Raw genomic sequence first — 24,502 nt, forward strand, 5'->3', positions numbered from 1 at the left:
GGTCAAAGGCTTCTCTGGAGATGTGGGGGTCCTGTGGAATAACCCCAGAAAGCAGTGGGAGCAGGGATTGTCACCTGCTGGGCTGGGCTGGGCATGAAGGAAGCGGGAGCCTCTGAACCCAGCCCATGAGGTCCATGGCGGCGGCGGCCCCAGGCCCGAGGCAGCCGCACCACTGCAGGCGGCAGTGCTGGGACAGGCCTCCAGGCCTCCTGGCCTCCGGAGCGGCTCCTCAGCCCCAGCGGCCAGCTTGGCCACCCCTCGCTCGGCCCCAGGCACACATCCCCAGAGGACCGCTGACAGGACAGGCTCTGTGAAAGAGGTGGCATTGGATGCAGCCTTACAATAGGCTGCTTACGACAGGGACCAAAAGCAAGGAGCCCACCAAGGACCTGGTGAAGGGCGGGCTGTGCCCAGGTCGGCGGGAAGGGATTCGTGGACCAGACGGCTTCAAGGACGAGGTCCCTCTGTGCAACCATTAGAAACGAATGGAAGGAGAGGAGCCTGCCCGAGCTGAGTTCTCAGGCACACACAGTCCATTGTGACATCGCCGGGGGGCGGCTATAAGAAGAGAGGCTTCCGCAGTGCTGCTCCCCTCAGCCCTGGCCTCCATCACCTCCTAGGCCCACAGCCGAGCCGAGGGCATGCTCCTGTTGTCAGTTTTGCTGCTCGTGTCCCGAGCTCAGGGTGCATATCCCGGTATGTCGTCCCTTCCCTCAGTGGCCAGAGCGGCTCTCCCAGGCGGGGCCGGGCTTGAAGTGGCCCTGCCCATGTGCCCTTCGCCCAGTCAGTGGTGGGAATTAGGGACCAAAGGAGAGAGTCGACTAGTGAGCTCATTAACTAATTAGTCGGCCACTGGGAGGCTGCTCAAAGCATATTAACGGAGTGTCCCCTCCCCAGGAGCTGGGCGGGGACTCTGTCCAGAGGGCAGGTTTCTCTTTGCACAGGCGGCCACAGCCTTCGCTCTTAGCCTCCTAGGAAATGGAGCTGCTCTGCCTGGAAAAGAATGTTCCAGAACAGTTCAGGGCTTCCGGAAGTTTCAGGCCCTTGCTGGGGACCACTGTGGCTTCCCTCACGTTCTAGTTTCCTATGGCTGCTATAACCAACTACCACAAATGTGGTAGCTTAATCAACACAAATGTCTTACCTCACCATCAGTTCTGCTGGCTACGAATCCAACCTGGGTCTCACGGGGCAGGGACCCAGGTGTCAGCAGGACCACATCCCTGTCCAGGGCTCTGGGGAGAGTCTTTGCCTCGCAGCTTCTACCTTCTAGGGGGTCGTGCATATTCTTCAGCTGTGGTTCCTTCCTCCACCTACAAAGCCAGTGACATTGCACCTCTCTGTGCTTTTTCCCCGTAGTCACATCTCTCTTCTTCTCCCCCTACTGCTGTTTGGGACCCTCAGGATTACCTGTGGCCCACTCAGATTGTTCAGGGCAATCTGCCCATTTTAAAGTCAGTGCATTAGCAACTTTAATCCCATCTCCAAAATCTCTGTTCCGTATAAGGCAATATCCATTAAGACATGGTCCAATGGGAAATGGATATCTTTTGGGGAGTGTCACTCTGCCTACCACTCCATAGTTGATGCTGGACAAATACTGTCCTTTGATTTCTCTCGGATGACCGCAGACAGAAGCTCGGTGAAGCGGCCTGCCTTGAAACCACGGTGCTGGAGGGGCACAGAGCCAACACTGCTGACCCATGCCCCAGGCTCTGTGCAGCAAAATACAGCATCTGCTGGCTTAGTCGTGCACCTGGGGCACTGCCCAGGGCCAGCCTTCGTTTCTTTATGTCTAGGATGGGCATAATGATGGATACTTAGAAGCCTCCTGATAAGTGTTTTCCCTCCCTTCCACTTCCGCTCCTCCAGAGTGCGGTGAAAGGCCTGTTTTTGAGGCAGGACCTCAGTACTCCAGAATCATAGAGGGGAAGGAGGCTAAGGTGGGTGAGTTCCCGTGGCTGGTGAGTATTCAGGCAGGAAATGAACATTTTTGTGGAGGCACCATCATCGACGAGTGGTGGATTGTCACTGCTGCTCACTGCGTACATAGTGGGAAACTGCAGTAAGTATTGAGAACCCATCTCTGCTGCTTCTGGCACTGTCTGCCCCGGGAGCGCCCCACACTCAGCCACACCTGGTCGCTAAGGGGAACCCTCGGGCTGGGCGGTCCTCAGTCGGACATGGTGGCCCCGGGGATGAGCAGGCAGTGAGCCCGAGGCTGACACTCTGCCGTGCCCTGCTCGTGGTCACCCGGGGCCGATAACTACGGCTTCCCCGAGATCGCCCTCTGCCCTCTCCAGGAACAGCAGTGGCCTGGGGAGCTAAAGGACTTGGTCCGTTTGCCTCTCCTTGGACAGGCACGTCCTTCTAGGAGGAAATTTCTCCTAATCCTGAAAGCCTGACACCCTGAAGCAGGGAGGATGAACAACCACACTTTACAGAGGAGGAAGCTGAGGTCCAACAGGGTTGGGTGACTCACCCAAGGTGCACACCCAGGAAGCAGAAACAGGATTTAAATCCTGAGCCCTGCCCTGGTGCCTTCTGCTACGCCTACTACACCACCTCAAGAGAGTTTAAAGTACACAGCAAGGCTGGCCATTGCAGAGTCAATCAGATACCTGGGGACAGTCTCGCCCTGGTGTAACCAGGGAAGCACCCGCCCCCCAGGGCTTTGGGGCAGTCCCTGGCCGTTCTGCTTGGAGGGAATTCCGGAATTAATACTGACGATTCTTCCTGTGTGATCAGGGACAGTCCAGATTAAATTTTGTGCTGGGGTCTCTAAGGTGCTGGTAGGCAAATCGATGTGATAACACCTGACCTATCTGAGGGCTAGTTTGATTTGTGCCGAGTGGTTTTCTGTGGGCTCCTCAGAGCGCCCAAAGCTGAGTCCCGCCCTTGTACCAGCAGGCAGAGGTGCCCCCTTCACATCTCGGGGACAGGGCTGGGCAGCAGTGTCGTCCTCCCCTTCTACCTTCTTCAGCTCCTCCCATCTTCCTTGCAACAGCCCCACAGAACACGTCACACAAGCCCCTAGGACCCTGTGGCGTGGAGGTTTTGGGGGCACAGCAACTCCTGGGTTCTTTGTGGCTTTCCTTCCCCTCCCACCTTCCCCTCTCTGGTTCTCTGCTGCCAGACCAAGAGACCTGAACGTTGTGCTCGGAACCAACGACTTACAGAGTCCATCCCTGGAAGTAAAGGAGGTCACCAGCATCGTCGTTCACAAGGACTTTGAGAAAGTGAGCGTGAACAATGACATCGCCTTGCTGCTGTTGAGCTCGTACATCACGTTCAGCGGCCTGAAAGAACCCATCTGCGTGCCCAGGCGGCCCAGCCCCTCCACGTGGAGCGAATGTTGGGTGGCAGGATGGGGACAGACCAAAGCTGGTACGTGATGGCACAGCATCTTCCGAGAGCTGCTGAGGAGCAGCCGCATCACAGGCTCTAAGGAGGAGCCATTCCATCTAAAGGAGACAGGAGGGTGAAAGGGAGAGGGGGCTGGGGAGCACGGCAAGAAAAAGACTTGCATTGGAGCAAACCCCGAGGGGCCCCAGAGCCCCAGTCTCAGACTCGTCCGAGGGCCAAGGAAGCATCTCCCCAGAGCCCCAAGCTGTGAGGCCAGGTCTCAGACAGCCCCCGAGAGCGGTCAGCCCCTGAGCCAGCACAGAGCAGCCTTGTTTGTCTGTTTCATTGAATTTAAACCCTCCAGTTTGCCAGGAGCCCCTCTGCTCTGGATTCTTTCACGTCTCCCTTGAATCACACATTGATGTTTCCTGCCTGGTTTCTACAGGCATTCAAGACGCCTGCCCCGGCCTAGATGGGTGGCCCTGGAGTGCTGCCCAGCGGCTCTCAGAAATGAATCTGTTGTTACTTGTTACCTGTTGTTTCATTGTTACTTAGCCAAATAGGAGGAACAGGACCAGGGCAGAAAGGGATTATGGAAGCTTTCCTGGACTCTCCCTAAGAAAACACAACAAAACCAAGAGCAAACAGGAAGGGGGCGGAAATGGCCCGCACTCTCTCAGACCTGGGAGAGACCTAGGTCCACAGGGGTGCTTGGCAGCGAGCCGGGGTCTACAGAGTGCCCAGTATTTCAGGAGTTCAGTAGCTAGAGAGCAACTGGCATCTGACTGGTTGGGGTTCCGGGCACCACTCAAAAGCGGGAGGTGGAAGAATAGGCCTCCCGAATAAAAAATACTCAACAAGGAGAAGAATTCTGAAGTGTCTGTGTGGTCGCAGTTAATGAGAGGGAGAGAAATCCTGGAAGCTGGCTGGAAAGGGCCTTGGGAAATTCCCTGGAAAGACTCGCAGCCAACCTCCCCTCTCCTGTAGGATGTGAATGCTTTCTCCCTGCGAGTGTGTGAGGGAAGGGCCATACTGCCCCCTAAGAGTGGAGATAGGCAGGTAGGATGACCAGGCAGGATGATGCTGAGGAAGGACCCACAGCCAGTTCCAAGGGGCCGAGTCTGTAGGGCTGGTTGGAGTCAAGCAGGATGTCTTCTTAGAAGCAGGGAGAAGATTTAGAATGAGAGGACTAATTCAACTAGGTGCAGAATCATTCTAGAAAAACCCAGGGTGTGGACCGAGTACGCTGCGTAGGGTGACCAGGATGAAGGAGAGTGAGGGGCCGGTGGGATGCAAGGGAGTCCAGAGTGGTCCAGGGTACAGTCATTGCATAATTGACGGGGGGAAGCGGGGAGAGTGCTGTCCAGTGACTCTTCCAATGTGCTTTCTCCGTGGGCCAGATGACAAAAACTCCATGGGAACCGACCTGATGAAGGTGCCAATGATCATCATGGACTGGGAGAAATGTTCAAAGGTGTTTCCAAAGCTCACCAAAAACATGCTGTGTGCTGGATATGAGAATTCGAGCTATGATTCTTGCCAGGTAACCAGGGGATTTCTCCTCCCTCCCTCTACAGCCCCCAGCCACCCTGGCCCTGGGCTGCCGGTGCAAGGGTAGCCTCTTGCCACTGGGAATAAATGAGGAGTCTGGGAAATGTGCAGGAGACAGGGCGTGGCCACGGGGACAGGGACATGGAGTGGGTGGTGCTCCTCGTCAGGTCCTTAGGACATCAGTGCATGCTGGGAGTCGGGAGGCAGCGACCCTGCATCGCACTTCGGGTCTTCTCCAGGTACACAGATAAGTAGAGCTCCAAGACTTTTCCCATCACAGGGACTTCTTAAACAAAAAGCCAAGGAGCGTATGAGGTCTACACAGAGAATCATTCTTACCCAGCAATTTAGAGATCTTCGTCGGGCATAGTAAGCCCAGGGGATTCAGCCACGAATGGGATGGGGTTTCTCACCTCAGGGAGCCCACGGTCTCCTGGGCAGGCAGGGGGGTAACCAGCTGTGATGTCTTGCACAATGCACGTGGGTTTCATTCAACCACAGTCTGATAGCTTAGCATCTCTTTACTAAAATGAACACAAACATCGAAAAAGAAGACCATTTTTTGGTTGACGCTATGGAAAAAAAATAGAAAAGCTTCAGCAATTAGCTCCCTCTGGCCCTAAGGATGATTGGTGGGGGTTATCTTTAAAGTTCAAAGGTCCTTCTTCACCTGGGAGGGATCACCCTGACGAGCCCACTCATCCTGCTCACCGGCTGGACGGTGGAGCTGGCGGTTGGTGTAAACCCACAGATGCAGCTGTTCACTGTTCTGTGGGGTGATGGAGAGGCCGTGTCATGGGAGGGAGAGTATCCACCCTGGTTTAATGTCAGCAGATTGCCGTGTTCCCCGGCAGCCCGTGAGGTGGGGCCTTGGAGGGAACTGTGGGGTGGGGCTGGGGCCTGGAGGGAGAGGAGAAGTGGCTCTGAGACCAGGGAGTGGGCTTCCGCAGCAAAGGCACTGGGTTCAGAAGGAGTCCCCACGTGGTGGATGCTGTGAGGACCGAACAGAGAGATAGAATTGACATCTCAGGAACCTTTTGTTTTTCTCACATTCTGGACAATTTAAACATTGTAAAGCAGAAAGGAGAGTGGGTACTTCTGGTTCTGGACAAGCTGGATTAAACACATTTCTGACAATCTGTCCCATGAAGAACAGCTAAAGTACTGGACCTTGTATTGTAAAACAAAAACAAAGGCCCTAGGAGGTGGAGAGAAGATGGACTGACTGGACACCTCATATATAAAGAATGACGGAGCGGCAAGTTCCCTGGGTTTTATTTTTACCATTTATATGTATCAGATTGGATGCTAGAGAAACCCGCAACCCAGAAATGCCCATGGACGAAGACAAAATATAACCTGAACAAAATGAAAACAGAAACACCGCTCTCTGGACCAGGAGAGGGGCAACCTAGCAAGGTGGAACTTTCTGACCATGAACCTTCTGTTCCAGCAAAATACCAGGAAAATACCGCAGCCCTCCACCCCATCCACCAAGGCCAAGCGGGCAGCCTTGACTTGCCCCTTTCGCTGCCTGCCACGCTGCTGTCCGGGCAGACTGAGTGGAGAGCGGGACTTTGACCACCCTTCGGAGTGAGGAGCCATCCTCTGCCCCGCTTGGTGTCCCTGAGCACCTTGGGCTTCCACCATACTCAGGTGTCACTGGGCCCTCCTGCCCGTCCCCTTGGCGTCACCACTGGCCTGAGTGGGCAGCCTGGACTTCCACCCCAACCCGACAGTGCAGAGTTGGTACCCCCTCCCCCCACTCCAGTATCATAACAGGCCTGTTAAAACAAGGTTTAAAAGAGAGCCAGAGTCTTGTAACCCAATACTCAAGGCAATACTCCAGATAGGGTCTGTCTTAACCGGAACAGAGAGTTGCACTAACATACATGGATTCAATTTATTGAAGCACAAAATAAGAAAAAATAAAGCTGAAAATTTGAGTAAAGGATCCTTTTTAAGAAAAAAAATTGAGAACCATATTCCTAGAATAAATTCAATTAAAACTTAACTCAAAATGGATTGTGCACTGAAATGCAAAACTGTAAGAACTCTTAAGAAAAAAAAAACAGAGAAAATCTTTTGGATGTAGAATGACACCAAAAATGTAACTTGGAAAAGGAAAAATTGACAAACCGGACCTCATAAAAATAAAAATTTCTCTCTGTGAAAGACCCCATCGGGAGGATGGAAAGATGAGCTGCAGATCGTGAGGAAATATCCACAGAGGAACGACACGATATACAATGAACTTCAAACTCAACAGCAGAAAAGCAAACCCGGCAGTTACCAAACGGGCCAAAGACATGGGCAGACAATGCACGAAAGAGGATATACTGACGGCAAATAAGAACATGAAAAGATCTTCAATGTAGAGGCCGTTAAGCAAATGCAAATTAAAACCACAGTAAGACATCACTACACGCCTCTCAGAATGGCTGAAATGAAATAATAACAATACTAATAATAGTTATAGTAGAAATAATAACATCACCACCAAATGCTGACAAGAATGCTGAGAAACTGGATCCCCCACCTGGTGGGACTTTGAAATAGCCTAACCACTCTGGAAAACAGTTCACCAGTTTCTGAACAAACTGAACGTGCTCTGGCCGTATAATAACCGTCTAGTAACTGCATAGTAACCAAATGCCGCTCTTAGGCATTTATTTTCAGGAAATGAAGGCGTGAGTCCACACCAAAACCTGTACAGGAGTGTTCACAGCAACTTACTCATAATACCCCCAAACTGGAAACACGGTTTTCGAGACGTGGATAGTTAAACCGCGGCACACCCACAGCACACGATACCACTCAGCTAAGAGAAGAAACAACTATTGTCGCAATGGCGTGGATGGGTCTACAGAGACTCGTGCTGTGTGAGCTAAACCAAGCCCCAAACGTCCCACCCCTTTATACGACCTTCACTGTGTATGATTCTCTTTACGTAGCGTTCTTGAAATGACAGAATTACAGAAATGGAGAACAGATCAACGGTTGCCACAGGGGTCTAAGGAAGGGCTGGGGCTGGGAAGGGCGTGGGTCTGGAGCAGGAAGGGCAGTGGAGGGATCCCTGCGGTGATGCACGAGCTCTCCTGTCGGACTGTACCAAGGCCTCTCTGCTGGTGGTGCTGTGTGTACTGCAGTTTCGCAAGATATTGTCCCTGGGGGAAACATGAAAAGGGTACATAGAATCTCTCTGTATCATTTCCTACACGTGCATATGAAGCTATGATTACATCCGAAATAAAAACCACAGAAGACAAAGCTTCCCAAACACTGGCGTTCAGGGAAGACCTCGGATCGTCGCCATGCCATAGACCCAGGGAGCAGGCGGTCTGTCCTGGAGCAGGAGACCGAAGCTCCCAGAGCAGCAGGAAAGGGGGCAGGGCACTGAAGGGACGGTGCGGTTAAAAGAGAGAATTCCAGGCAGAGTGTGGGGGAAATCGCAGAGGCTTGGAACGGCAGCATGTGTTCAGGGAAATTCCAATGTTTCGGAAGCCAGAGGCGACGAGATGGGTGTGGAGAGGTGAACAGGGCGGTCAGTGAGGCTGTGCCAGGTGTCTCTCCTGCTGCTCACCCACGAGTACAGGATCAGGCCCCACCCACACACCCACCTCTCCTTTCAATCTCTGTGAGTCCGCGCCATCCGCATTCAGATGGCCAAACCAACTGCGGCAGACTTTAAAATAATCGAGCGCCATGTTTGGTGACATTTTCTGCACCCTCTGCTTTGATGGCTGGGGCTACCCGCTGGAGTCTCGGATTTTTGTCTCAGCCTCTCCCCTGCACTTTACTGCCAGCTTCTAAAATTAATTCTCTATTACTGAGAGTGCTGTAAATAAAGGTGCTATTATAGGCTTAAGCCTTTTTTTTTTTTTGTAAGTTGTGAAATGAAAAGCTTTGCTCTTTGTTTAGAGAGCTTCCTAGTGTCAACAACAAGCTGACAGCGATCCCATCAAGGGAATTTTTCTGAAGTTATTCAGTATTATCATCACCGCAAAACAAAGGAACCAAGCAGAAAGTCTCCCAGGGTTTAAAAGTAATTGCCCTTAAAAGTAAAATCACACTTTTAAATTTAGCAAACTTTTAAAAAGCACGAATCACATAATTAAGGGAAATGATCATTTTATAATGATGACATTTAACTATGTTCAAAATAATGGCAGGAAGATTATGCTATGCTTAAAATACAAATTAAAAATAAATGCAGAAATGAAAACCAGTTGGATTTTTTTTTTGTTTACTTTTCCCAGAGCTTTTTCTTCTTTGTAATCCCCTAAGGTTATACTATGAGAAGAAACTTTCCATTTTAAAAATAATCCATTTTAAGTGGCATCATCAAGCAAAACATAAAATCAGCCATACTCCCCCCCCACCCCCCCCACCCCCCTCGAGGAACGCGATGCTTGGGTGAAGGACCAGCAGCCTCTAGGACAGCAGGTGCGACGAGGGACAGGCACAAGGGATGAGGGACAGCCCTGTCTGTGCCCTGTCTCCCCAGCCCTCGCAGAAATGTTGCCTTATCCACGTGTGAATTCCTGAGGCCTAGTGCAGCGCTCGGCACATAAAAATGCTCAACAAATGTTTGTCGAGAACACGAACTTTCCAAGGAAGCCAGCAGCTTACTGTCAGCAAGCCAGCCCCGGCAGAGGGACACCCAAGAGAGGTCTGCAGGAGGCGGAGACCTGCAGGGACAGCAGGGCCACGAGCCGGCCGCCAACTGGGCTGTTGGGCAGTTTGGTGATGGGGCTGTCAAGCTGAGTTGGATTTAGACCTGAACTACTTTTTTAAGACTTTTTTAAAGGGCATTTTTAGGTTCACTGCAAAAGTGAGAGGAAGGGACAGAGACTTCCCACGGACTTCTTGCCCCCACACAGGCACCGCCTCCCCACGATCAACGTCGCCACCAGGGAGTGAGGCTGCTTGCAGTTGGTGAGCCTACATCGACACATCAGTATCACCCAAAGTCCATGGTTTACACTAGGGGCGCTCTGGTCGTTCTGTGAGTTTGGACGAATGTGTAACAGCAGGTGTCCATCATTAATCACAGCGCCATGGAGAGTGGCTTCACTGTCCCGGGCTACCTGCCACGGTGTTGTCTCCTGTGCATCCCTCACTACACTTGCGTGAAGGTCTTACCTCAGCCCACAGAGTCTTAGACTTTTAGAATCACAGACGTTCAGAGCTGGAAAGGGATATAGAAAAGTATGTAATCAAAACTCTGTTTCACAGATGAGAAAACATGGTTATTTTAATCAACAATCATTTCCTCCACTGTCTGAATGGACCTGAAGCAGTGTGATAACTTCAGAGTTCTTTCACCGGTATTCAGTGATTTCATTTTCTCCACTGTCCTGCAAGATTGGCTGGGTGCGCAGGTCTCACTCTCCCTGTTTAAACAGATGAGAAAACAGGGACTTAGGTTTTAAGTGATTGCCCCTTAGTCTAGGGAAGGGCAGGTTCAGGCTGGAATCTTCTATCCAAGCCCCTACTCCCTCAAAACACAGGAGTGACCACATGGTGTAATTAGCTCACAGCAGTGAACTGGGGAGGCTCTTGTGGTCAGTGTGTTTCTAACCAGACGGGTCCTTGGCTACCAGCCTTAGTCCTTGGAGGACAGTGTTTCTTAGGATGGGCCACCATCAGTATTGGGTCCTTACCAGCTGGGACCAGTTCCTCCTTTGGGACAATCCTTGCCTTCTTTAAGAGGCAGAGAAAAAATGTCAAGGTTTTGTGCATAAAGAGACGTGTATTTACAGATGCTCCTCTCAGGCCTCGGCGGTCCCTGGAGGGAATCTCTGTTCCCTGAGTGCACAAGTGATGTTTGTCATGTGTAAGGGTAAAGTGACAATACTAATGCACTTCTGGCACACTGACTATGTAGCAGTTGCTCCGTGCTGAGTGATTTATAGAGTTTTTTAAAATTTCACCTGCTGACAATCTTGGGAAGTAGTTGGTATTATCTCTATTTTAATGACATGGAAATTGAGGTTTATAAAAGATTGTTTGCCCAAGAAATGCTCTCCTTGTTAAGGGCATAAATAGTCAATGCAACATATTAATAAAAATTGTATAACATACATGCCTTGACAAAATAGAAGGGTATGATAAAAACCTCATTTGTGGAAGGAGCTATGTGAGTAGAACTGTTGATTTGGTTCTTGCCCTATGACTAAGAAAAACACCCACCTGTGAAAAATAGACAAGGGGGAGAGGCAGCAGTTTGTACTGGAAAAGGTCGTTTTGGTTTTGGCCCCCACTGACCGGGTGTCCTTGAGCTCTGACCTCTGTAAATTCTGCTCTGTTTAACCCTCTATTTGGGGGTGCGTTTGTTCCAAAGTCAACCCAAACTCCGCTTGAATACAATTTCTTTATCTTCCCCTGCACTCTAATCTCTCCTAACCACACTCTGTGACCTCGGAACAAGTGACCACCATCCATGTCCCATGTCACCAGTCATCAGATCGTGTGGGTTTCACCCCATCCCTCCCCACCCTGACCTTCAGACCCTCATTGTTTCGCCTTGTCTTAACCAGCGTCTCTACCTCCTGTCGAACTCCTCTCTAAATGGTTCTACAGACGCTGTCAAATTCCTGTTCCTCCTTCAGAGGAAACGCCTTGGAGCCTGCTCCGACAGCGTTTTCCCCAACACAGTCAGTTCCTCCCCCTCTCTGCTCCGCTTCCATCTTCGTTCATACTTCTCCAGCCTCGTCAAACACAGTGAATCCTGTCTGTTTACATGTTTACCCCCCGCCAAACTAGACCATAAGGCCTTCCATCCCAATTGCCTCACAATTAGTTTTTCCTCAACAAAAATTGGTGAAATCGGAGTGATCAGCCTTTTTTGACCTTCCCTTTTGTAATTATAAAACAAGAATCAAAATACCTACCTCAGAAATATAAGGTGATGGGGTCGGTGAGGGGAAAAAATTAAGGGGCTAACACGTGTTTTGGGAATGTCCGGGAAATGTTATCTTTCCTCCCCCTCCCCCACCTCTTCCTCCCCCATCAGAATTGTTACAATGCTCTAATCTTCCGAGTCATCTGTGTGTGGCCAGGGCCAGGGCCGTCTCCCCACTGACAGCAGACAGCCTGAGTGACTGCAGCCAGGCCATGACCGCACTGAGAAGGGAGTGGCAAGGAGGAGGGAACACGTGCTTTGGTGTCAGGAGGCCCTGGTTCCAACCCCGGCCGGGCTCCTCTGGAACCCCGAGCAAGTCCTGGATGCCCCGAAGCGTCATGTTCCCTGCATCAAATGGACGGAAGGAAGCCACACATGCGTGTGCCGCACTGTAGGGACCTGGTCCATATTTTCTATATAAATCATGTGAGGCAGGCCCACATGATTCTACCCTGGAGGGGCACACATACAGAAATCTTACCTCGCTGACCCCTCCCCTCTACAGACCCCCACCAGAGAATGCAACCCTCCCCCTCAGGCCTCTGGAAGCCCATCACATTCATATCCACAACCCTAACAACACTCCTGTTTTTCTTTCCTTCTCTCTCTGGCCCTTTCTTTTTTTCTTTGCCAAACCATGCCTAATGTTTAATAAACAGCTACTATACTTTTAGCTATAAATATATTGAGGTAAATCATTGATTTTACATAACACTTTATAATTTTTTCAAGTTCATTCTTTTTATTTAAGTATAGTTGGTATACAGTCTTGTATTGGATATGATGGTTTCAGGTGTACAGTACAGTAACTGCACATGTTCTCACCTTAACACAGTGTGATCACCCGCTGCTTCCGGCAGTCATCCGTCACTGTGTCAATGTAGCACAGTGTGACTGACTGCATCCCCTTCTCCTCTTCACCCACGCCCCACCCCCTCTTCTCATAACCAACCCTTTGGTCTCTGTTTCTGAGTCTGCTTTTGTCTTGTTTTGTTTAGTTTTGTTTGTTTTGTTTTAGATTTCAGAGCTTCTGTCTTGCGAGGCCCCACAGAACAAGTCCCCCCTCTTCTCTCAGCCTCTGCGTATTCACTCATCTCCTAGCTCCCTCTGCAAATGGAGTTATTTTCACCAGGCCCTTCCCTCCTCCTCCTCCTCCTCCCCCTCCTCCCTCTTCAGCCCGGTCCCATCCACCGCCCACGCCTGGCAGCCCGCACTTCCTGGATCCAGCCTGCAGCAGCGCCCCTCTCCCTCAGGCCTGGGAGGGGGCGGGTGGCAGTCAGCCGTGACAGGTTTCCTCCCGCAGCCCGGAGGAGGGGAGGCCAGCGGGTCCTCCTGCATCAGTGACAGTGCACAGACAAATGGACAGTTTAGAATGGGACTTGCCTCTGAACTGTGTTCTCTGCCCACAGGGAGACAGTGGGGGGCCTCTCGTCTGTACCACGGGATCCCACAAGAAGTGGTACCAGGTGGGCATCGTCAGCTGGGGAAAGAGCTGTGGACAGAAGGACACCCCAGGAGTCTACACCTTGTTAGAAAACTACAGCCCCTGGATCAAGAAGGTGACGGAGATGGAGGGAAGGCCCTACAAAGCTCAGATGATGAGAGTTCCTTCCCTACGGAAACCGGTGGGGTCCCGGGCCCCAGGGTCCCTAGAGCCAGGCAGCCCCAGACTCCGGCTCCTGCTCTGCCTTCTGTCCTACATGCTGTTCTAGGCCATTTTCTACCGATAATAAAAGAGGGGCTATTCCTTCACCAAGGGGGGTGTGCGAGAGTGTGCCACCAGCAGAGGGACTGCCTGCAGTTCAGAGCTGAGGGCCAGAAACAAAAGTGGTTAACACAGTGGAATACTACACGGCCATAAAAAATGAAGAAAATCTTACCCTTTGTGACAGCATGGATGGACCTGGAGATTATTATGTTAAGTGAAATAAGCCAGTCAGAGAAAGACAAATACCATATAATTTCACTTACACGTGGAATCTAATAAACAAAATAAACTGACAAATGAAAGAGAAAAAAGAAGCATGGACACATGGAACAGACTGACAGCTGTCAGAGGGCAGGGGAAGGGAGAGACTGAATGAAAGAAGGTCAAGGGGTCCGAGAACATACATGAGTAACCCATGGACACAGACAACAGTGGGCGATGGCGGAGGGAAGGGGGTGTGTGTGGGCTGCACGGAGGTGGGCAGAGGGGGAGAATGGAGACCTCTATAATGGTGCCAACAATAAAAATAAATAAAATTTCAAAAATAAAAAGAAAGCAGGACCAGAAACTCAGGCAGCCTGGAGCCCGGGGGCTCAGGGACGGGGCTCTGGGTCCTGCGTGAGTCAAGACCCTCCCCGCTGCAGGTGAGCCGTCACACTCACACCACCAAAGCCCAGAAGGGCTGTTTGCAGACAGAGGTACAGAACAGAAAAGCCAGGAGTGGTGTGCTGGCTTCAGTCGTGCCTGAAGCTAGGAGCTCAGCACACGCTGAGAGGGACCGTTTCTCAAACAGGGCTTCCCTGCAGTGGTCTTCGTGACCACCGGTACATCCCATTTGCGTCCCACCAGCCAAGCAGGCTCCATGGAAACACAGCCTTGCTCCTGATAATTCCAGCACAAGTCTCTGGCCTGACTCTTGTGACTCATCAGCTTTGTAAGCGACCCGAAAACTTGCATGTCTGCTTAGCAGGAGACCCTTATCTCCTGTAGCCCCAGGGCGGCAACGGCAAAAAGTCACACTCTCAACTGGTGACTGGCTGAATCAGTGTGTGAGGTGCACCCCCAGCCTCGTGGGGAGTCCACTGTTAAAGGTTGAGAAGAAACGAGGTCCTGACAACTGGAATGGGGATGTGTGAAAAGACCCTGGTGGGGCTGGGGACAGGGGGCCCCTAAATTCCGATGAGTCGTCTTTGCCAGGGGCGACAGTCTCTCCACCCTCAGGAAAAGTGACCTCTTTAGCCAACGGAGGGTACTCACCCTGCATTGCCTGAGGAAAGGTTAGTGGCCTTTCCTCAGGCAGCTGCCAAACAAGGCAAAGCTGATTCTCCTCGGGACCAGCCCGCTGCCCTCTCTGCTTCTATAACTGGACTCCAGTCCCAGCAGACCCCTAAAGGCGAAGCACATAGGGTGGCCAATGAGGAGAGCACTGCACTCCCAAAGAACTACTTGAGTTTTCTAGCTCATGCAGAAAGAAATCTGGGCAGCCCGTGGGAATGGATATTAAGGGCGGGACAACGGTGGCAGGAACATGAATTTGGTTCAGATGAATGGACTGAGAGGGGCTCTGTATCTAATGTCACACATAATGTTGCCTCTGCGTTGCTGTCCCTACAGCCGGGAAGGGCTCTGACAGTTTGGTGGTGGGCGGGCCGACACAGGGGCCTGCAGGAGACCCACGGAGAGTGAGTGAGAAATCTGTGCCTCGTGGGGCTGGTGTAGGGAGAGGAAGGGCTTCAAACACTTCGGGAGGGATTGGAATGTCGGAGTGGGTTTGTCGTTTGAGACCGAGTCGCCCACCCTGGGAAGACACGGCTATGAGGGCATGAATTTGCGAGGGGGGGACCCGGCGTCCTGGGGGAGCCGGGATCGCTCTTCTCTGCGGGCCAGACCTCACAGTGGGAGCGGCAGGCACTGAATTCGGAAACTGAGTGCAGTGGGGTGAGTGGGTCCCCGGGGGTGGGGACAGGTGACGGCACTCAGCCACCAGAGGCAAGGTGGCTGTGGTCACTGAAGGGACAGAGAGCAGCGCACAGAGCAGTGTGACCTGTGCAGAACTGCGGGTCAGCCTGCTGGTCGGGGGGTCCCGGGGCTGAAAGGGAAAGGAACCCAGCTGCATCCCACTTGCTCCATCTGAGCAGAAGGGCTCCAGGTCACAGGAATGAAGTCCAGTCTGAATCATAAACACAGAGAGTTGTGGCCCTCAGGCTGTTCTCAGACCTGAGCCAGTTTGCAGACCCAGCGGCCTTGAGAGAAAGGGAAGTGGGTCCCCTGAGGGAGGAGCCAGGGCACCACCAAATATTCACACAGCGACTCTTCCTCCAGCCTTCCCTGAAGGGACCTCCGGCCAGTCCCCGGGGTCACCGAGTTGGGGAAGAGGAAATAATCAGCCTTGGGGGACTGCTGGACCCTGACCCTGAGCTGACACTGAACCCGGGACACCCACCGTCACTGTGTCCCCAGGCAGGGCAGGGGTCACAGAGATTAGGCGACTGTGGAGCATGGCCTCAAGTCCATCTGACAGTGGACCGTGAGTCCCCACCGTCACCCTGGGTGACTCCCCCCGTTCTGCATCTCGTGTAACTGGAACAGACATGCCGAGCAGCCAGCAGAATCCCCACACTGGTCCCCTGGCTGGCGGCAGGAGGGACGTTATATGGGAAAGGCCATGGGGGAGGCCGAACCGCCCCCACCCAGGAGACCCGTGAACGAAAGTGACAGCACATTCCTGGCAGGGCCACAGAGCTCAGTGCCACCATCAGGATCTAATGATGCAGGCGCAGTGACCCACCCACCTCTCCACCTCTCCCACCTGGGCTGGAGAGTGACGGGGCTCTGAGGACCACAGAGGGTTTCTGGAGCTTCACCGGGCAGTGAGCCGCACTGAAGCTGCCGTGCCAGGGGCGGCTTCACGGCTTGAGCAAATGACCACGCCTCCTAGTACTGGCTATGTAGCTATTGATCTAGAAATTGCCGTATTCTCTGTCCCTGTCCCTAAGGTCCCCTGGAAGCAGTTACCTTGCAGTTTATAGGGCCAGCAACAATAGCTTCAGTGCTCGACCTCAGGGGTCTATCAGCTCTCAGGCCTAGATCAGAGTTCAGTTTTTCAGGGATCTTAGTCACGAGATCCCCTTCCCTTCTGCAGGAAACCACGCCAGTCCATTGCGCTGGTGTGGACGTGAGCAAAGCAGCAAGAGCAGCAACTGCTCTAGATTTGTTGGTCATGCCTGTGCATGCCAGGGGCTGGGAAACCACTCTGACAAGTTTCAGGGCCCTTCCCCCACAGGTGAAGTTTCTAGCCCCTCCCCCCGCCCCCACCAGGTAAAGGACCGTGACAGGCTGAGGTGCTTGCTGAGGGCAAAGGAAGTACAGAGCAGGGAGTGGAAGGAGGTCATTATATTACCAGCTGTGACCATGTGACCAGTTGCAGAAACAGGGACTGTGATTATTATATTTCTTCCTTATTTTGTTCTGAATGTTGTGTATGTATATATTAAACATCTTGGCTTTCTTTTCTTCTTAACATGTGATGTAAGTAAGTATTGTTAACTTTGTAAGGGACTTTATATGGAATAGTACTTAAATTACAGGACACCGAGAAAGCTAAACATCAGCCAGGGACATTGCATCCTCTTCTGGAGAGCGGGTTAGTGCACTTTAAATTGTATACAGGATCATTGTATCACATTACATAGAAGTATGAACTTGTTATCACCTTTATCTGGAGGTCAAGTTGGTTTAAGGAGATGTACGTGGGTGGCAAGGGGTGCACTTGCAATGATTCATTTAGTGTTTCGATGTGGAGGGTATTTTTAGGTAAAATTAACATTTACATTGTTAAACTTTGAGTAAGCAGATTTCCATCCACACTGTGGGTGGGCCTCATCCAATCAGCTGAAGCCCTGAATAGAACAAAAGGGCTGGCCCTCCTGAGCGAGAAGAAATTCTCCGGCAGGCCGCCTCTGAACTCCATCTGCACCATCGGCCCCCCGGGGCTCGGGGCTGCCAACCCACCCTGCAGACTCGTCGGTCTCCATAACCACATGAGCCAATTCCTCACGATGACTCTCTTTATGTATATACTCGTGCTTTTGGTCGGTTCTGCTTCTCCGGAAACCCTGATGAATGCAGTGAGGAGTATCTTCGGCACAGCAAAGGGGCTGCTGCGATGATGAGCTGGAGGCAGTGTTGCCATTGAACCTCAGACTAAGCTGTGCAGTGCTTGGTCACAATATGGAAACTGAGTTGGAGAGTTACCCAGTCAATTCACTCATGACTGGGTCATGCCAGAGGACTGTCAGGTACATCCCATCAGAGTTTTCATACCTGGAGCTGCAGTTCCTTGACTGAGTGCTGAGGTGCCTCAGGAGACTGAGCAAATTCAGGGGACATGATGGAGACACAGAGACATCTGTTGGACAGAGAGGGAAGCAACAGCGTCTGTGGGACATTGAGTGGACAACTACTGTTCAGTTATTTGGACTTAACTACTTAATAGATGCAGTCTTTAAGTATTTCTTTTGGACTAAGAGTGCAGTGAAGAAAATTCCTAGGACACTAAGGGCCCATGAACCAAGAAATTCTGGGAGCCTTTGACCTAGTGGATAACTGCTGATGTTAATACTTTTTATTTAAGATAAAGTGTGGGCTCTAATAGTGACTTTGTGCACCTTGGTTGTGACGAGGGCTTTCATGAACTGGATTATTTGTAGAAGTGCTAGTCAAGTCTATTGTTTTTTATTATTATTACTTTTATTTTAATTGTTGTTCAAGTACAGTTTTCTGCCTTTTACTCCCATCCTAGCCCACCCTCCCAACCCTCCCCACCTCCCTCTTGTTTCCACCCCTCCTAGATTATGTCCATGTGTCCTTTATACTTGTTCCTGCAAACCCTTCTCCTTTCCGCCCCCCGAAATTCCCTCCCCTCTCCCCTCTGGTCACTGTCAGCCTGTTCTCTATTTCAGTGTCTTTGGTTATATTTTGCTTGCTTGTTTGTTTTGTTGATTAGGTTCCTGTTAAAGGTAAGATCATATGGTATTTGTCTTTCACTGCCTGGCTTGTTTCACTTAGCATAATGCTTTCCAGCTCCATCCATGCTGTTGCAAAGGGTAGGAGCTCCTTCTTTCTTTCTGCTGCATAGAATTCCATTGTGTAAATGTACCATAGTTTTTTGATCCATTCATTTACTGATGGGCATCTTGGTTGCTTCCAGCACTTAGCTATTATAAATTATGCTGCTATGAACACTGGGGTGCATGGGTTCTTTTGAATTGGTGTTTCAGGATTCTTAGGATATAATCCTAACAGTGGAATTGCTGGGTCAAAAGGCAGATCTACTTTTAGTTTTCTGAGGAAACTCCATTCTGTTTTCCATAGTTGTTGTACCAGTCTGCAGTCCCAACAGCAGTGCACTAGGGTCAAGTCTATTGTTGAATGCCACTCTACAGGAGGTAGATATTTTTCTCATGGCCAGGCTGGAGTTGTGGGTTAGGGGAGGAAGACCACAGAGGTTGAGCCCTATTTTGATCATATTACATTGAGTACACAACGTCTGTGGGATTTGCGACTGCCAACTCAGGCTTTGAACGCCTGGCGGAGGCAGTGTTTGTTGGGTTTCTCCACAGTGCAGTTGCCTTTTCACCCCCTTTCTGTGCTGTCCTCTTTGGGAGGACGTCACCGTGTCCAGCTCCTCTCGAGGGGTGGTGAGTTATGCTCCTCCTTCCTTAGGGTAGAGTATATTTATTTGGAATACTTCCTCACGAAATATTTGTCTCTTTTTTCTCACATTACTTTACTGAATCACCTCTATCAATATGGACTCACGGATACTTATGTTCACTTTGGGTTATAATCCAAAACTATCTTTTAATTGTATGGCTCAACTTTGCCAGTTTTAGTCACTGGGGGCTCTCTGTTGTCTCCTGTGCCCTTTTGACACACCCCGTCAGAGTGTGTGTGTGTGTGTGTGTGTGTGTGTGTGAGTACATGTGTTTTAAACACTTCCTTACTTCCTGGCACTGCAAGATGCCACAAAGAAGCCCGTCCTAGCGCCTAATAGAACAGGCGCTCACTCAATATTTGTTGAATAAATGACTAAATAAACTATAAAGGAAGAGAGAGAAGGGGAGAGAAGGAGAAAGGAAGGAAGGGAAGGAGGGAAGGAGGGAGGCAGGGAGGACATAGCTGCTCTGGTCCAGAGTTGGGATTTTGGTGGCAGGTAGGGTAGAAGGACAGACAGACAGACAATTAAACTGTGGGTGCCGACGACAGTGCAGCTGGGGAGAGGAGCTGCGAGAGAGGACCCAGCCAAAGGCTTTGAGAGGTAAGAGGACGGGGAGCCTGCCCTGGGTGGCGAGGATCGAGGGAAGCTCTGAGCTGAGGAGGCAACATTCGAACAAGATCTTGAGGACCATCATGAAGGGCCGAGCTGAGCTTCCGAGACTGGATCAGTGAACAGAATTGTCCCAGCTGTGCAGAGGCGGAAAAGAAGCAGGTGAACATGCAAAGGCTGATTCTTGGATGTAAAAGTCATCTGGGGGTAGGCAGCTCCTGGCAGCGCGGCTCCCAGACACCCAGATTCCTTTTGTCTTCCTGCTCCATTGTCTTGACTCTCAGGGACCAGGTGTCTGAGTATGTCTGGCTCACGTGACATGGGCCTGGGGGAAGAACCCCTTCTCCTGTCCCTCTCTCGGCACAGGGCTGAGGTCTGTGGCAGAAACCCGGGGCTAGTTCCGACGAGGACTACTGAAAGCTTTTCCTCTTTTGTGCCTTAGTTTACCTGAATGACAGTCAGTCTTCATGAGCTTTATGGTGGATTTTCTGAATTCTAAAACATTAGTCAGTATAAAGAAAACAAAATAAAACTGCAAAACTTGAGCAGCCCCGCCCACGGATGGGTGGGTCTAACCGTATATCACGGTCCCCAGTGGGCACCCAGGGGGAGCCAGGCCTCTCACCTGCTCTTAGGTGCAGAATTAAGGACAACAGAAATCTCAGAATTATTCTTCCTAGAATCAGGATTTGAATGCTTATAGATAAAATATTAAAGGTGCACTGTCTCGCTGGGCGTAAATTCCAAGGGGAAATTGTTTTCTGTGATTCTCAAGCCAGTGGGGGTTTCGCCCCTGCCCCTCCCCCAGGAGCCACTCGGCAGTGCCTGGAGCCCTCTGTAGTTGTCGCCACTGGGAGTGAGGGCTGGGGTACTGAGTGGCACCCATCTGGGGAATCGAGGGCCAGGGGTGCTGTTAAAAATGCCTCGATGCACCGGACAAACCCCTTCCCCCACAACAAAGACTCCTCCAGCCCTCGACATGAGCAATGCTGAGGCTGAGACACTCCGGGTACTTACCTGAGCACTAGATTCATGGAGTGGCTCTGCAAGTTCAGGTAGGCGATGTTGGAGCTGGATTTCAGACCAGGTTTTGCTCCAGGGCTCCTGACAACCTAGGGGTTGAATCCCCTCCCACCTCCCCTTCCCTTCCCATTCCCCCTTCTCTGCCTTCTTTCTCTCACTCCCTCCTGGCATTTAGATGATCCCACCCCCAGACTCCAGCCCTCACATTTCCTTCCCCTCAGTCACATGCTGGCTGTGAGCAGGCAGGGAGAGCTTGGTACTGCCCTTGTCCAGCTTCTGCTGCTGCTCACAGCACAGATGTGGCCCTCATACCCACCTAGGAACACCCGCCCTGCTCCCCAGCCTCACAAACGACCCTCGCTGGGGTCTGCAGGTCTCTTATCACAGAGATTCCATTACGCACAGTGGGGGTGGGGGGGAGGGGGACTAACTCCTTCTGGGATGTGTGGTGGAATCTCATATGCAGGCAGCATCTTCGTTTTGGTTGAGGAGGGAGGAAAGGGAGAGAGTGAGAGACAGGAGCAGGGGGAGGCCAGGAGGGGTGAGGGAGAGGGAGCAGGCAGGAGCCAGGGAAGAGACGTGATGGGGTGGGTGGGGCGGGTGGGGGAGGAGGTGTCCGTGTTTCCTGCCAGCTCCCGCCATCCATCATCCTTTCCTGGAGGGGAAATCAGTATTCCTCCCTCTTTGTTCTCTGCCCAAATGTTCTGAATTTAGAAAAGAAAGAGCAAAACCCTAACAAATGCATATTGTTTTCCAACTCTAAATGCTGCATCCGCTCCCACCCCCATGCAGATGCCGCTGCTTCTTCCCGGCTGCCGAGTGTCCGGGCGGCAGGCCTGGGCTGCCTGCCACCACCGCTGGCGGTGCCTGCTGCGAGCGCAGATGGAGCCACTGAAATGAACTGCTGGCTCGCCACCGGAGGTCACCTGCTTTCCCAAGAAGATGATTCCGGGCCATTTTTTGCAGGAGGAGCATTCCTAGCACAAGACTGTGCTGGCATGACCCCTGACAACTCACTTGCTTGAAAACTAATTGTGAAAACGTTTCTTCTTCCTGTTTAAAAGCACCCTGTCACTCATCCCTGTTGCCTCTAGCAACAGCAGAACAGAGATGGCCACTCCCTTTGTTCAGATGAGGAAAGTGAGGCTCAGAGAGTGGAACCATTCACTCAAAGAGAACACTGCTGAGAACCAGGGTCAGCGAGAGGCAAATGCATCGAAGCCCCTGGAATTCCCCCGGGCCCCCAGTGGCCTGAGTTCTGACTCAACCCCTCACTTTTGAACATCAGAAATGTCCCAGATTCGGTGCCCTCCAATCACACGACTGAGCGGCTTTGAGCAGACAAAGGAAACACCGTGCAACCATCTTTGTTAACAATGGCTAACATTTGCACCATGTTTCCTATGTGCCAAACACTCTTCTAAATAATATGAATTAAAATCTGCACTGATCCGCAGAAGAACCCTATAAAGTGTTATTACTGTGTCTCATTTACAGATTGAGGGAACCATCCAGCTGCAAAGTGGTAGGGCTGGAAGTCACACCCAGAGCATCTGGAGCGAGAGGCAGTGGGTCTAACCACTGGACACACTGCCTCCGGACACTCTCTAAGGCCAGGACACCAGCCCTGGGTCTACCTGGGTTTAGGGTCTCAGTTTGTATTTACTCTCTGAGCGATTCGGTCGAACTTGGTCAAACTTTGTATCTTCCGTGGTGAAAGGAATCTCTAGAGAAGTTTAAGAGCCCTTTACCCGCTCGTTGCCTGTAGCTCTGTTGTACCTGGGACTGGGCGTCAGGAAGCTGACTGCGTGCCCTGCGGACGCCACCATTAGAGGCAGGACTGTGGCCGGGACTGTGCCTCTTAGACCATGGTCTTTGGTTTGCTGCTTTAAATTTCCAACTTATTGCAAACCAATATTTTCATAAATGGAAAGTTGAATTACTAGAAAAATGATCATAGAATATGTGAGTGCAAACGTTCATAATTAGACTCAACCCACATAAAAACACTGTTAAATTGCAATAAAGGCTTCTAAGCACCAACCCTCCATTTCTGCACTTATCTCTCCGTGGACTGGGAACAAACAGCTGGAGGACCGGTGGTGGTCATTGTTTCACACTTTGAAAAGTATTTCCCTCAAAGATTCGAATTTTGATGTCCAAGAAATAGCAGGCCCGGTGCCAAGCCTGGGCTCTGCCGAGTGTACGAGGGTCACACTAGGAGCACGGATTGGATCGGAATGAAGACATCACTGTGACTCAGGAGTCATCATTTGAATGGAGACAAGAGACTTGTGAACAGAAAGTTCCCCTAGATGTTGGCCCTAAAGCCAGCTTTCCCCCTGAAGGGAAGTCCCCTGCCATTTGCTCGAGATTTTAATTTGTTGCCAGGCACAGGGGTCATGCGTGAGCTGTATACATGAGCTGCTTTGCCTGCAAGCATCTCTGTGGCTTCTGGAATTTTCCACCTTCTCAGTCATTGCTGGCCTGGCACCTTGCCTTTCCATGTACCAGCCATCACCCCACCCACTGGCAGTTCTGAACAGGCAGAAAGGCATCTGGAGGCTCTCCAAGGCGGGCACAGGCTTATGGGGAAAGAAGGTGATGTTTGTCTGGAAAGGGCAAGGACAGGGCAGAGTGCTATAGCTGAATTATGTCCTCCAAAATTCATATGCTTACCTTCTAACCCCCAGCACCTCAAAACATGACTTTGTTTAGAGATGGGGTCTTTAAAGGGGCAGTGAAGGTAGAACAAGGTCATTAGGGTGGGCCCCCCTCCAATGTGACTGGTGTTCTTATAACGCAAGGAAATCAGGACAGACACATACAGAAGGAAGCCCAGGAGAGGACACAGCGAGAAGGCGGCCACCAACAAGCTGAAGGGAAAGGCCTCAGAAGAGACCAGCCCTGACGATACCTTAATCTCAGACTTACAACCTAGAGATCGGCGAGAAAATGCATTTCTGTTGTTTTTAAGCCCCCAATTTGGTACTTTATTATGGCAGACGAGAAGATTATACAACAGGGGCAAGGAATGCTGGAGAGTCATCTTTTTTGCCGACCACAGGCCCTTTGCCTCCGCCCACACTGCAGTGTCACCTCCCCCCACAATCTCATCCGAGTAACAGTCTCCCCACTCAGACACCAAACAAGGAAAACAGGGACATGGTGCCCAGTCTGGAGCGAGAAGCATGTCCACTCAGGAGCTGTGCGATCTTGGGCAAGTCATTTATGTATTACAATTTATACATATGATTTATGTATATGAAATGGGACTCATAATTCCTGCTTTAATATTTCATAAAATAGTTGAGAAGATCAAGTATAGAAAGTGATAGGAACTATGAAACATCAGTGTGAGGCGTTACTATTAATGCTAGTAATACTATAGTATTCATAATAAAAATATTGATTGAGCTTGCGGTGCAGTTAGAAAATGCAGACGTGATCTGTTTGCATCCAGGAGGGAATAATGGAGTTGCACCAGGAAAGCGATGTACAAGGTGGCACACAATGGAATACAGGTCACGAAATGGAAAGTGTTTAGACAAAGCAAAGCCATCACGGCCTGGCGTGCGTTTGGCGCAGTTCATCCATGCATCAGACATTTACCGGGAGTTTTTGTGTGCCCACACTGTTC

The 24,502-nt window shown here is 51.1% G+C and overlaps 1 protein-coding gene across 1 annotated transcript; it reads left to right on the forward strand.

Moving 5' to 3' along the window:
• The first annotated feature begins 641 nt into the window (after positions 1-641).
• On the forward strand, positions 642-13,533 carry PRSS55 (serine protease 55). The gene is given in 5 exon segments (XM_045831374.1): positions 642-696; positions 1,873-2,065; positions 3,137-3,387; positions 4,746-4,888; positions 13,213-13,533. Coding segments are annotated over 5 exon segments (963 nt in total).
• Positions 13,534-24,502: the final 10,969 nt, after the last annotated feature.

The sequence above is a fragment of the Phyllostomus hastatus genome, unplaced genomic scaffold, assembly GCF_019186645.2.
Source record: "Phyllostomus hastatus isolate PE091 unplaced genomic scaffold, TTU_PhHast_1.1 phas_contig_159, whole genome shotgun sequence".
In the NCBI taxonomy this organism is placed as follows: domain Eukaryota; kingdom Metazoa; phylum Chordata; class Mammalia; order Chiroptera; family Phyllostomidae; genus Phyllostomus; species Phyllostomus hastatus.